This window comes from the organism of the source record quoted next, unplaced genomic scaffold, assembly GCF_019419815.1.
Source record: "Pyrus x bretschneideri cultivar Hongxiangsu unplaced genomic scaffold, Pyrus_bretschneideri_v1 Contig4, whole genome shotgun sequence".
In the NCBI taxonomy this organism is placed as follows: Eukaryota; Viridiplantae; Streptophyta; class Magnoliopsida; order Rosales; family Rosaceae; genus Pyrus; species Pyrus x bretschneideri.
In genome coordinates, this window is record NW_025999723.1 from 13,506,475 (window position 1) to 13,520,578 (window position 14,104).

Below are 14,104 nucleotides of genomic sequence, written 5' to 3' on the forward strand. Positions count from 1 at the left end.
TTTCTGTATTCTCAATGAAGATTCAAGAAGTTATTCATAAGCTTGGCTTAACCGCTGTCTACAACAATTGCTCAAACCTCTATCTTAGTCTGCTCTCTAGTACGATAGGATAACTAAATGCTCTCCAATGCAAGAGGGTAAACCAATTGCCAAACACCCATATGGGTTTGCTCTCCATTACGAAAGGTTAAACTAATTAATCTCCAGTGCGAGAAGGTAAACCAATTCCCCGACACCCATACGGGTCTGCTCTCTAATGCGAGAGGTTAAACTAAACCAATTTCCAGACACCTATATAGGTATGTTCTCCCGTGCGAGAGGTTAAACTAATTGCTCTCTAGTGCAAGAGGGTAAACCAATTGCTCATCGACACCCATATGCGTCTACTCTCCAATGCGAGAAGTTAGACTAATTACTCTCCGGTGCTAAAGGGTAAACTAATTCCCCGACACCCATCTGAGTAAGCTCTTTAACGCAAGAGGATAAACCAATTCCCCAACATCCATCCGGGTAAGCTCTCCAGTGCAAGAATGCCACATAATTCAAAAGATCGAATACTTAAAGACCAGCTAAGCAACAAATGATCAAAGGGCAGTAACCACTTCGCACTCAACAGTTCGCTCATCCGACACTTCATCTTCAGCAGCTCCAATCTTCGGAGCTTCATCTTTGATTGCTTTATCTACGACAGCTGAGAAATCAAACTCAAGTAGTTTCCTCATTTTTGGCAAGCAGCCTAGACATGAAATCCCAAACTACCAGCCAACGTGCCGCACCACCCTAACAGCTGCCCCATGGCAGCACCATCCAAGAAGAAGACAAAGAAAATTAAGTTTTTCTTACATCAAGTTGAACATTGTGCTAAGTAAAGAGAGCAATTCATGTGCAGGTTTTGGAGACAACACATGAAATTGGAAGATTATCAGTCTCATCTGCTACAAATATGCCTTACATGAAAATGGCTGGGCAGTGTGAAGCCATTCAAATGGGGAAACAACAGAAGTTGTTGACATTTATAGTTTCCCAACATAGACAAGAAAGTTTGATTAGATTTTCTAATGATTGCAGCCATGAATTTGTTAACAAGTTTGTAGTGTATTTTTATTACTGCAACAGAGAAAAAAGAAATGACTGGCTTGGCTGTTGAGGTGTCCAGCATGAAGTCTGGAGAGTGTGCCCTATTACATGTAGGCTGGGAGTAGGGGTATGGGAAAGAAGGGAGCTTTTCTTTTCCGAATGTTCCACCATTGGTAGATATATCATATGAAGTTGAGTTTATTGGATTTGATGAAACCGAAGAAGTATGTTGCTCACTTGCTTTCAAATGTTTTCCCAAGTAGTTACTAATTGAAGTCTCATAATCTTTTTTCCAGGGATTTGCTTCGGTAATATAGTAACATGTATTTTTGTGGGTTCTGCCTTTCATAGGGGAAATCTTGTAGTGACATGACTGTGGAGGAAAGGATTGGAACAGCAGATAGAAGAAAGATGGATGGGAATGCCTTATTTAAAGAGGAAAAACTAGAGGAGGCAATGCAACGGTATGAAATGGTTATGCGCTTGTAATGCTTACATATTTTATTTATGGCTGATGATCTTTTGAGTTGTCAGGCTCTTTTTTGTATTTCCTTTCTGACAAGATTCTAGTGGGTTTTCTCAGGCTATAGTATATATGGGTGACGACTTCATGTTCCAGCTGTTTGGGAAGTATAGGGACATGGCTTTGGCTGTTAAAAATCCATGCCACCTTATCATGGCAGTGTCTTTTATAAAGCTTAAGCGTTATGAAGAAGCCATTGGACCAATGCAGTATTGTAAGTACTATCACAAGAAAGTCATCTAATTTTATGTGTTCAGCGATTGTGCTATTCATCATTAGATACTAGAAAGTTGGGTTTGTAGGCTTATTTGGCAGTATAACTGCATCCCAACAAGTTTGAATCTTCATTCACTTTAACCTGTTATTTTGGATTGCCGTAGAAAATGAAAATTCTCTTAGTAGGGACCAGCGAAAAGTTTGTAGGCTCACTGGCACCATTCTTCATTCAATAATCGAATTTTAGGTCCTACCCGACTCTTATGTTCTCTTTATTATGTTACTATCCATGCTTCATCCTGTTGTTCAAACTATATGGCTGTTATAACTTAAACTTGTCAATGAAACTAACGTCTATTAATTGATTTTTCTGTGTCGTATGGAGACGGGTGATATTTATCTTTTTCATGAATACTCATAAATTGTCAATGCAACTAATGTCTATTATTTGATTTTTCTGCTTCGCTTGGAGTTGGCAGATATTTACCTTTTCTTGAATACTCTTGAGTTGTCAATGTGATTGTTAACTATAATTGGATAAACGAATGCTTGCAGGTACTGGCAGAGGATGAAAACAACGTCAAAGCACTGTTTAGGTGAGGAAAAGCCAGAGCAGAGCTTGGGCAGACAGATGCTGCACGGGAAGACTTTCTAAACGCATGCAAATTTGAACCTCAAGACAAAGCTATTGCAAGAGAGCTACGTTTGCTTGCTAAACACGTGTTTATTAGAAACAAAAAGAAATCTATAAAAGGGATGCCTAAGATACATGTAGAAAGGTCTTGCAAACAGACACACACAACATCCATGTTCACAGAGTTGTGTATGTGTATAGGAGAATTATTTGTGCCTGCATTGAATTTTATAAAAGGGATGCCTAAGATACATGTAGAAAGGTCTTACAGTGAAGTTTTACTCTGATTTTTTTCAATCATTGAGTGATTGGCATATGTGACATAGTGCACTACAGGGCATGGACTGAAAGCACAGGACAAGAGTTTGAGGACACATGGGATGAACAACGACCACTTGAAATGATTTTAGGAAAAATAGCCTTGCCAAGTTATCTGGTACTTTTGATATACACAAAATATATGTAGAAGAATTCTGGCATGTTCCTTGTTCAGCCTGCGATTAGTTTTGTGATTTCTTTATTGCTTTTATTCTCTGTAGTTAACTTGTCATTTGATGATTTAGTATTGGAAGAAGATCAGGAAGAAGATCTACCTTCTGTTAGTTACCCTAGTCGGTAGGGAGCATGGGTGTATGCATGGGGTGCTGTCATTTACCCTAGCCGGTAGGTAGCATGGGTGTGTGCATGGGGTGCTATCTAACAACTTGAAGTATGGCTGTCATTCTCACTAATTCAAGGGATTGCTGATCTTGCTTTAGTTGTTAGGCGATTAGGCGTAAATCAAGGAAGGAAGATTGTTTCTTGTTCCTTGTTTTTATCTTCTTCCCATGCTCATATATATGAGCTATCTTTGTACTTTGTTTCTTCATAATAGAAAATACACCTTCAAACCTCAATATGGTATCAGAGCAGTGATCCTAATTGACCTGCTTCTGAGTAGTTTCTTGAGAGATCTATGAGTTTTTTCTGATTCTCTATCATGGCTGAAGAGAGTTCAGTGCATGGCGAAGAAGTTAGCTCGCATGCTGTGCCATCTTCATTTCATTTAGATGTCAATGTCAACCCAAATCAATGTCTCAGTTATGTCTTACTAAATGAGTTCAATTATCTTCCTTGGGAGAGAGCAGTCACTCTTGCCTTGGGAGGACGATCGAAACTTGGTTATGTTAATAGTGTTATTCCAGTGCTTGATGTGTCCTCATCAGATTACAATGACTGGTTGTATAAGGACCAGTTAGTCATTTCATGGCTACTAAATTCTATGGATCGAAAGATTATAGAAATTTTCAGCTATGCTGAATCCTCCTGCATCCTTTGGAAAAATTTCAAAGAAATGTATGGGAATCAGAATAATGCAGCTTGAGTGTTCCAGTTAAAAAAGGATATTGTTGGTCTTCAACAGGAAGGAAACTCATTTGTGCAGCATCTTGGGAAGTTAACCACCATGTGGAACGAGTTGAATGCCTATCGGCCACACACCATTGACGCTGCTGTGTTGATCAAGAAAGCTGAGGAAGACAAAATTTCAACTTCTTGCAAGTTTAAGTCCTGAATACGAAGATCTCAGGAGTCATGTCCTCATGAATCCTGATCTTCCCTCATTCTCAAGTGTGTGTGCCACGATTCAAAAGGAAGAAACTCGCAGAAAAATCATGATTGTGGAATTAAAGGCAAATATACCAGAAGCTAAGGTATATCTTTCTAACCACAGAACTAGTGAAGAGAGGGGCTACAAAGGAAAGAAACCTATTGTGAAATGTAGCTACTATGATACTGGTGGACATACACGAGATCATTGCTGGATTTTCACCCGGAGCTAAGGCCCAAGTCTTTGAGGGACAACAACAAGGGTTTCCTTAAGAGTTCACACAACTCATCCTACAAGGTAAATCATACCGTCACCACTCAATCCGAGGGAGCATAGAAGTTCACCTCCAATCCAGCCAACCTGATCAATGAATTTTCTGCCTTCCTCTACAAGAAACAAGGTCATGGAGATAATGAAGGATCAACTAATCAAGGTGACAACAAAAAAGCTGCTCTACTCGAACAATTTGCTGGTTTTTTGGCTGAAAATGAAGGTGTGACACAATAAGATATTCCAGGTATCTTACAATCCTTCTCAACTGCTATCAAAGTAGGTAATGTGCATGATTATTGGATCATAGATTCAGGAGCTACTGATCATATGACTAACAAGTCTACAAATCTGCATAATTTTGAAAAACTCTCATGTCCATCTTAAGTGTCAGTTGCCAATGGCAAGGGTGCTATGGTGGTAGGGAGAGGGAAAACACATTTGATTTCTACTGATGTTGAGTCTGAGGCTTTTTAAGTTCCCTCTTTCGCTTTTCAACTCTTATCTGTTGGAAAAATCACAAACTCACTAAACTGTCTTGATATTTTCTCCCCAAAAACTGTGGGTTTTCAGGATATCACCACCAAGAAGACGATTGGTGAAGGTTTTTTCTTAAATGGTCTCTACTACTTTTCCAAGCATGTCCAAACTCCCAAGGTTTGCCAAGTCACTTCAAGTCTGGTTCAAGAACAACAACTTTGGCACCAACGACTTGCGCAACCTTTTGATAAAGTTCTATCCTTTTTGTTTCCAAACCTGTGCAAAGTTACAAGTCCCTATGATGTTTGTCACTTCTCTAAGTTCACTAGATTACCTTTCACTTCCTCCTTGTCTAGGGCTAGTAATCCTTTTGAAATCGTGCATTCTGATGTTTGGGGACCAGTCCTAGAGTCCTTTGACGGATACAAATATTTTGTAACTTTTATGGATGATTTCACAAGGATCACTTGATTGTATCTTTTAAAATTTAAAAGTGAAGTGCTGAAAGTTTTTCAAGATTTTCATAGACTTGTAAACACACAATTTTCTTCAAACATTCATGTCTTACGATAAGATAATGGCTCTGAATATATGTCCCATAACATGTCTCACTAACTAAGCACACATGGTATATTACATCAAACTAGTTGTGTTAGAACACCTCAACAAAATGGGGTAGCAGAAAGGAAGAATAGAGATCTACTTGAAAAAACTAGAGCTCTTATGTTTCACTTGAATGTGCCTAAAAAGTTCTAGTCACAAGGTGTTCTTACTGCTGCATATCTCATTAATAGATTACCTAGCAAGATATTGAATTTTAAATCACCTTATGAGGTATTGAAAGATAGACAGATCAATTTGTCCCATTTGCGAGTATTTGGATGTACATGCTTTGTTCACATTTAAGCACCAAATAGTGACAAACTAGATCCCAAGGGCTGCCAAATGTGTTTTCCTAGGCTATTCATCCACTCAAAAGGGTTACAAATGTTAAAATCCAACAACTCGGAAAATAGTTGTTTCAAGAGATGCGAAATTTGAAGAAACCATGTCTTACTTCACTCAACCTCTGGCCTATTCTAGAGAGGGGGAGAATTTGCTTGATTTGTTCCCAATACCATATCCCAGTGAAAAGGATACAACAGATATTTCAAGGGACCAGGTATTGAATGAGGATGCTTTTAGCAACCTGCATAATTCTCCGCATGTGGTCCCTGAAGAACCTATCCCATCATAACCCTCAAGTAGTCCTTCCAAACAAGAAACGGCTCAATTGCAAGCAACTCAATCTCCCACAGTTCGTCGAAATCCTCCCTGTGAGAGGAAACTTCCATCCAAGTTACATGATTATGTAACTTACAATGACAAGTACCCCTTGACTTCTGCTATTAATTATAGCAAAGTTTCATCCTCCTTTGCTACATTCCTCAATGCAATTACTGAAACTAATGAACCACAAAGCTTTCAAGAAGCTAATCTACATCGTGAGTGAAGAGTTGCTATGGCGGAAGAGCTTCAAGCTCTTCATGAAAACAACACTTGGACTATAGTGAAACGTCCCAAAGGGAAGAAGGCTGTGGGAAGTCGTTGGGTATACAAGACCAAGTTCCATTCAGATGGCATGATTGAAAGGAACAAGGCTCATTTGGGTGCTCGAGGATTTACACAAACCTATGGAGTGGATTACAAGGAGACATTTGCTTCCGTGGCAAAGATGAACAATGTGAGGGTGCTGTTATCTGTTGCTATTAACAATGCATGGCCTCTCTTTCAAATGGATGTTAAAAATGCTTATCTGCATGGCGAACTTGAAGAAGAAGTTTTCATGAAACTGCCTCCAGGTCATCCTTAATCAAAGAATCCAGAAATAGTGTGTAAACTTCATAAATCCATTTATGGTCTTAAGCAAAGTCCACGTGCATGGTATGCCAAGCTCAGTCATGTTCTAGAAAAAGTTGGTTTATGTCAGAGCAATGCTGATTCTTCCTTATTTGTGCGTTCAAGCACATCGGGTAAACTTGTGGTGCTTATTTGCGTTGATGATCTCATTTTGACAGGTGATACTATGTCAGAGATTAGTGCTCTTAAACAATATCTCAATCACAAGTTTGCTATCAAAGATCTCGGCATTCTTAAATATTTTCTAAGGATCGAGATGGCACACTCTCACAAGGGTTGTTTTCTAAATCAGCGCAAGTATGTTATTGATCTTCTTCATGAGGCCAACATGACAGATTTAAACATGCTCGCACACCTTTGAATAGTAACTTAAAGCTGCAATCTCATGGTGATCTCATTCCCAATATAGAGTACTATCAGAGATTGGTCGGCAAACTCATTTATCTAACTATCACTCGCCCTGATATAGCATATGACATGAGTCTTGTTAGCCAGTTTATGCATGCTCCAGGCATGGATCACATGAATATTGTTCATCGTGCGCTTCGATATCTGAAGGGCTCCATTGGTTGAGGGATTCTCATGCGCAACAATAATCACACTCATATCTCAGGATATACAGATGCAGATTGGGCGGGGAACACTCTCGATCGCAAGTCTATCACTGGTTTCTGCACCTTCGTAGGAGATAACCTAGTCACCTAAAGGAGCAAGAAACAAAGCGTGGTTGCACGCTCTAGTGCAGAAGCAGAATACCGTGCTATGGCTTCGACTGCTTGTGAACTTATTTGGCTCAAGAAAGTCATCTGATTTCATGTGTTTAGCGATTGTGCTCTTCATCGTTAGATACTAGATAGTTGGGTTTGTAGGCTTATTTGGGAGCATAACTGGATCCCAAAAAGTTTGAATCTTTATTCACTTTAACCTGCCATTTTGGATTGCCGTAGAAAATGAAAATGCTCTTAGTATGGACCAGCAAAAAGTTTGTAGGCGCACTGGCACCGTTTTTCATTCAATAATCGAATTTTAGGTCCTACGCGACTCTAATTATCTCTTTAGTATGTTACTGCCCATGCTTCATCCTGTTGTTCAAACTGTATGGCTGCTATAACTTAAAACTTGTCAATGCAACTAACGTCTAATAATGGTTTTTTTCTGCGTAGTATGGACCAGCGAAAAGTTTGTAGGCACACTGGCAGAGGATGAAAACAACGTCTCGGGAGGGAGTTTGGTGTTAGAACAACTCAAATAACAATATATAATGTATAATAATTGCACAGTTTATGTTAAAATATAATTCCACTAACCACATATGAATAACTAATAAAGTTGTAAATGATTTTTTTTTTTTTTAAAAGAAGTTGTAAATATAATCACTAACGTAGTAGTTCAGGAACGGACGTCTACATTGCGCGAATTGATATGTGTTTCTCTATGGTGCAGGATACAACCCATCTTTGACATTTAATACATACTCAAATTCATCCCAAAGTCCAAGACCCAAGGTCCATGGATTCAGCCCAATTTCTTTCAGGCAAGGTGAATGAACTCAGTTAAAAAGAGGGATTGGTGAATATTGATGGGCGATGTGGGACAATGGTTCCTCACAAGTTCCAACATTTAGATACCAATAGTTTTAGCCGGGAACAAAGGTACAGTGATCAAATTGAAGTTGTGTAAACTGTCATACAAGAGTTTATTTCATTTTCGCTTTGTTTACTAAGTTTTCAGTTGTGAATTTTTTGTCACCACCATAATATTTTAGATGGTGTGTAAAACAAATCAATTTGTTTCTTTGACGTGCTTCTTGTTTTTTTTTTGTTTATGCGGATATTTTTCAGTAAACTCATGAAACTCAAGAATCATAATGGTTCTAGTTCCTATTCTATATAAATAAGCATGTCATATTATATGAAATCATAAAAATATTGGATTGAGGAACCATTTAGTGCTACTATCTAATGATATTTTTCTAGATTTGTAAGTGATAATTCTTAGGTTCGATTCTCCCCAAAGACGAATTTGAACCACATAATTGATAGAGTATTATGAGGCTTAGTTTACTCCCACATCCCCTTAATGTAAATAATATCATTTGTTCAAAATAATAATAATAATAATAGATTGAGGTTTGAAATTTCCTCATTCCAAATGGACCCCAATTTATGACTTCCTTTAGTCTATTAGCATTATATCATCAACGTAAATGGATATTATGATACAAGGTTGGCTTGATCGCCAAAGTTCCTCATGTAATGTATTTCATACTATAATTGTTTTCAAATTTTAAGTCATTACGAATGTTGAGTCTCAATGAACTAGGAATTACAACATTACCTAATTGTCTTAGGAAAATGAAACATTTGAGATATCTTGATCTTAGTTGGAATTGCAAGATCAGGAGACTTCTAGATTGGATAGTTGAACTTTCGAATTTGAAAACACTGGATCTCACAAGGTGTGTTCGTCTTGTGAAATTGCCTAGAGACATTAAAAAAATGATCAACTTAAGGCATCTCATGTTGGATGCGTACGTTAGATTGACTGGAACGCCACGTGGAATTGGTGAATTGAATGGTGTTCGTACATTGAATAGATTTGTTTTGAGCGAAAGCATTTGTTTGGGGAGGGGCGGTGGTGCTGGTCTTGGTGAGCTGGGGAGCCTTAAGGAATTAAGGGGACATTTAGAAATTGATAAGTTGAGGGATGTGGTGTCAGAATCAAATGTTGGTACACCTCTCAAGGAAAAACAGCATCTCCATTCGTTGAAATTGTGGTGGAAATATGGAGAAGATGTAAAGGCAGTTGATGAGGAAGATATTATAAAGTCAATGGAAGTATTGCAACCCCATTCAAATCTAAAGCAGTTGCGCGTGGAGCATTATGGTGGTGTGAGGTTTGCGAGTTGGTTTTCTTCTCTCATAAATATCGTTAATCTCAGATTGTATTTATGTGAGAGATGCCAACATCTTCCACCCTTGGATCTTTTGCCTTCCCTTAAGTCTCTTGAGCTTTGGAATTTGGGGAACTTGGAGTACATATTACTATCAGAGAATGAAAGCAGTAATAGTATGAGTGATGAGATGATGAGGATGTCATTCTTTCCCTCCCTGGAAGAGCTCCGCATACTTGGTTGCCCTGTTCTGAAGGGACAGTGGAGGGCGCACACTCATAACAGTGCTTCTTCTTCTTCATCAACGGAAAATATGTCGTTCCCTTCTTTTCTCTCTCTTTCTCAATTGATTATCAGGGGTTGTCCTAATCTAACTTCCATGCCTCTGTATCCAAATGTGGATGGAATAGAACTCGTGAGGAGCAGCTGGAAGGTTGTTGATTCCTTGTTTGTTAGAGGAGCATCTGATATTACACATGATGTTGGTGTTGATGTTTCTGCCTCTTCTTCCCCTCCTCTATCCAAATTAACAAGTCTGACACTTTGGGGAATTGAGGATTTGGCATTTCTGCCAGAAGAAATAAGCAATCTCACATCACTGCATGAGCTTATAATTACACAATGCTATAATTTGGCATCACTACCAGAAGGGATTCGTGGACTTCCCTGTTTAAATACATTGAAAATTAATTGGTGCCACATGTTAAGCGAAAAATGCAAGAAAGAAACAGGTGAAGACTTGCGCAACATTGCTCACATCTCACACATTACTATTAGAGACTAAGGTGCGTTTTCTAACTTGTTTCAATTTACACTCACCTAATTCAATATAAACTATGAAATATATGTCAATCTCGTTTCTTAATCTTATTCTTCATTCATCATCACCAGCATTTTATTTTTCTTTTCAGATGACATACCATGTGGGGATGAAAGATTTCGTTGTCCACACTTTTGCTTTCTCACCCACCAACTTCAATTATGTTTTTTCTTTCTAATTTCTCTTTAATTTCCTTCTTTTCAATTTTATGGGATGTCAACCTTTTGGATTCAATATGTGATCCCCATGTTGACTGGTTAGAGTGGTTGTATACGATTTTTCTTTTGATCGTCGGGGTTTAGGTACTACTAGCAAAAATTGTCCGCGCGCGATACTATGGGTTTGAAATGCAACCAGTTCTTGCAATCAGTAAATATGGTTGATAAGTTGTCAATAGTCAAAAAAACATGTTGGGCAGGATAGGCAGATTTTATTAGTTTACTCTAAATGACTTCAACTTCTCCAAAAGGTTTGCTTCTAGACTTACATATCACTCAATAGTTTTGTTAATTGGCCCTAAACTCTTAGTAAAAAAATAGGCAACTCTAATTAACAATTGCTAATCAAACTGCAGAAACAACATAGCAAGCTTCAACTGTGTTCAAACATCTGAATCAACAGATTCAAAGGTCTTGAAATGCATTATTGTTCAAATATCTGAATCTACAAATTCAAAGGTCTTGATATGCATTATTAACCAAAGGCTTCCATTACATTTTAATAAAAATTTCCGTAATGGACTGCAATTTAGATACAATTTGAAAGATCAAATTCAAACATTGAAGCACTAAAGCACTCTAAGAATTTAGATAATGCTTGAAAGATGAAATTCACACACTAAAACCAACCTACAACAGATTCACATGAGTCACAATAGGAACTTACCAACCAAAACTTTACTGCAGCCAAACGCTAGGTCTTTTCCATTAGTTAAGTAGAGTTTACATAGCTGTATTGACATTGAAATAGGGGAAATAAATCAATAATCTTAATTTTTTTAAGGAACTCAAAAATATTTCCCAACTTGCTTGTTTTCAAGTAGCCCACTTCAAACACGATAGAACTTTGATGTGACTATCCCATCATGCCACCTATAGAAAATACCAATTGATAAAGAGTCAATATTCGATAAGTTTATCTCACAATTATTTGATTTAAACCGATTCGTTTCATATGGTTCATCACATAAGGGGTTTTTGAGAAATCCAAGCAACTAAACTACTGGCAATATTTGAAGATAAATCTCGAAATGGTATGCAATTCAATTGACAATTGAAAGGGTTGAAAGGGAAGTAATGGTACTGGTGATATGAGGATACAATCAGAAAAGCATTGAAATGCTTAGCTTTTAGTCTAACACACTTTTCTTCTATTGAGTATCGATGCATTTTTTTTTTACATATTTCCCTTGCTTTTCACTTTTATCTTTCACATATCTCCTTCGCCTGTTTTTTCTCCGCTTTTTTCCCCTCTGTGTTTCTCTCGGTCAGGATTCTCAGCCTCAGTTGTGCTCCAACCTACCTTCCTTTCTCTCTCAAAAGGTAACTTATGTCGCTCATCTCCCGACGGACTACCAGTCATGGATATCCCACATCAAATCCAAATAAGAGGAATAAACAACTTAAAAAGCTGCAGCATTGCTACTTGCTAGTCTTCCTACATGATCTAAGAATATAATTAATTAAATAGATATAGGATCACATTGACCATAAAGTATTACATGCAACTCAAACTAAAAATAGGAGAGAGACTTGGTGGAAAACTCGAAATCCCTCACCCAACAAACTCAATGCGCAATTAGATCATCAGGCTTCATGTCATATTGTTCTTTGTTTAAGAAAACCTTTTTTGCCACTTAGCACACATTTGGCAGCCACGTGGCACAAATGTGGTAACCACGCCAGTTCTTAATGGATCAATGGATGAAAAATATAACGGATGTATTATATAAGAACGTGAAATGTTTTAAAGATGTAAGGAATTGAAATCGACCCTAAACCTGATGTGGTAAAGTGTAATTTACCCTAACTTTTACTAGAATTGGAACAAGTAATGTGATGTTCGTTCACCTGTGTTTGGTTGTCGCCTTGTTGATATCATTGTCACTGCCCTATCCATGGCTGGTTAGCTTCTCAAATTTTTTGCATTAATTCGTTTCCTTTAAAGATTTTTTTTCTTTTGGTTAAAAGTTGTGGGTTTTCTTTTAAACATAATTAATGTACAGTTAAATGGGCATTTAATTAACAGAAATCCCCTTAGAATATGTCGTTAAATTGACACTTCCATTTGAAAACACACTTAGGGCCATCAGACTCTATTTTCTATTAAAATCCCTTGTCTATTAGAGAGGAGGGCTAACGTCTCTCAAAACCATTGACACTTCCATTGGGTGACCGATGGAGGTAAAAATTGGGGGTCTACACGCTTTTTCATCGTTGCTTTTATTGAAGTTTTCATCTTGAAGCAACTCTCCTTCTGTAGAAAGGACAAGTTTTCCATCTACCAATGATATCATCCAAGATGATTTGAAGTAATCAAACCTTGTATTCGAAATTCTAACAAAGTAAAATATGGAAACGGTTATGACATAGACTTTCATCAAGCTACAGTATGAAACCAGGCAAATTAAAATTCTTAAAATAGCTTTTGAAGTCACATTTCATACCTAACGTCCCAACATAATGCAAATCTAGCAGCGGATCCAGCAAATACTGAGTGAGAGCCCGGGTTGAAACACAAAGTCTTTATGCCTGCAATGAAAATTTGAGACTAGATTTATGTTCTCTCTCGCGAATATAATGTCCATATCACTCCAAGGGAAAGGATTACTCAAAACCCATAAATATGTTATTTAGAATATTGATAGTAAGTGCAACACTTCCAAACAACTGCAATCAAAATCCTTATCCTTTCGCTTTCACATGAATATATTTTATTCAGTGAGGACAAAAGGACACAAATAGTAAGACTACACCCAGCGGTTATAAGAGATGACAAACAAATATGAGACAGTGCAATTATGACTTACATGATCCCATTTGCAGTTTCATGAACTAGAACTACTCAAAATTATATGGACAGAGTATAGTGTATCTCTGTCGATATGTACGACAGAATGATCAGATATACTAGACTGAGCGGCGGAGGATGAAAAAAGAACGTAATTAGTGTCCTCATAAGCTTTCAAATTTATTTTAGTTTTATGTATCAGAAGTTATAACTGGAATGTAGGTGTCCCTCATAACAATGGTAGAACATGCATAAAATGTAACCTGAGGAATCATCTGATCATAAATTCGCAACCTGCTCGCCAGATGAAAGTCCAGATATTGTGATACCACCAAGAGATGAACCACTAAGTATCAACTGATCATCACTCGAACATAAGCATGTTACTGGCCTTGCATGCGTTCTGCAATCAGAAATCAAAAGAAATCCATAAACCATTGAGCAGCATATAAATTCATATTACAGGAAATACTGAACATTTTATGCCAGAAGAGAAGTTTATTCTAAATTCTAACTTATATTTCCCTTTTTTTCGTTTTACGGCAAGAAATTTTTTGCCTCCAGAAATTTAAATACATGTCTACAAGTCAAAAGGTATCTTCTTAAGCTATATAAATTCCCTGTATTCTTTACAAGAAACATGAAACAAATAGAAACACCAATCTGGAAGCTACATTACATTCCTTGCAGTACAC

General features: G+C 37.5%; 1 protein-coding gene and 1 pseudogene across 1 annotated transcript; both read left to right on the top strand.

The window, feature by feature from the left end:
• Window positions 1-1,121: 1,121 nt before the first annotated feature.
• On the top strand, window positions 1,122-3,069 carry LOC103931114 (annotated as a pseudogene).
• Window positions 3,070-9,041: 5,972 nt separating this feature from the next.
• LOC103931116 (putative disease resistance protein RGA1) lies at window positions 9,042-10,364 on the top strand. Its single transcript, XM_009340525.2, has one exon. It carries the CDS (start codon window positions 9,042-9,044, stop codon window positions 10,362-10,364), a length of 1,323 nt encoding a protein of 440 aa, XP_009338800.2.
• Window positions 10,365-14,104: the final 3,740 nt, after the last annotated feature.

What these genes read in the sequence shown, in the direction of transcription:
- LOC103931116 (XM_009340525.2), top strand. Translation starts at nt 9,042, where the DNA reads ATGAAACATTTGAGATATCTTGATCTTAGTTGGAATTGCAAGATCAGG.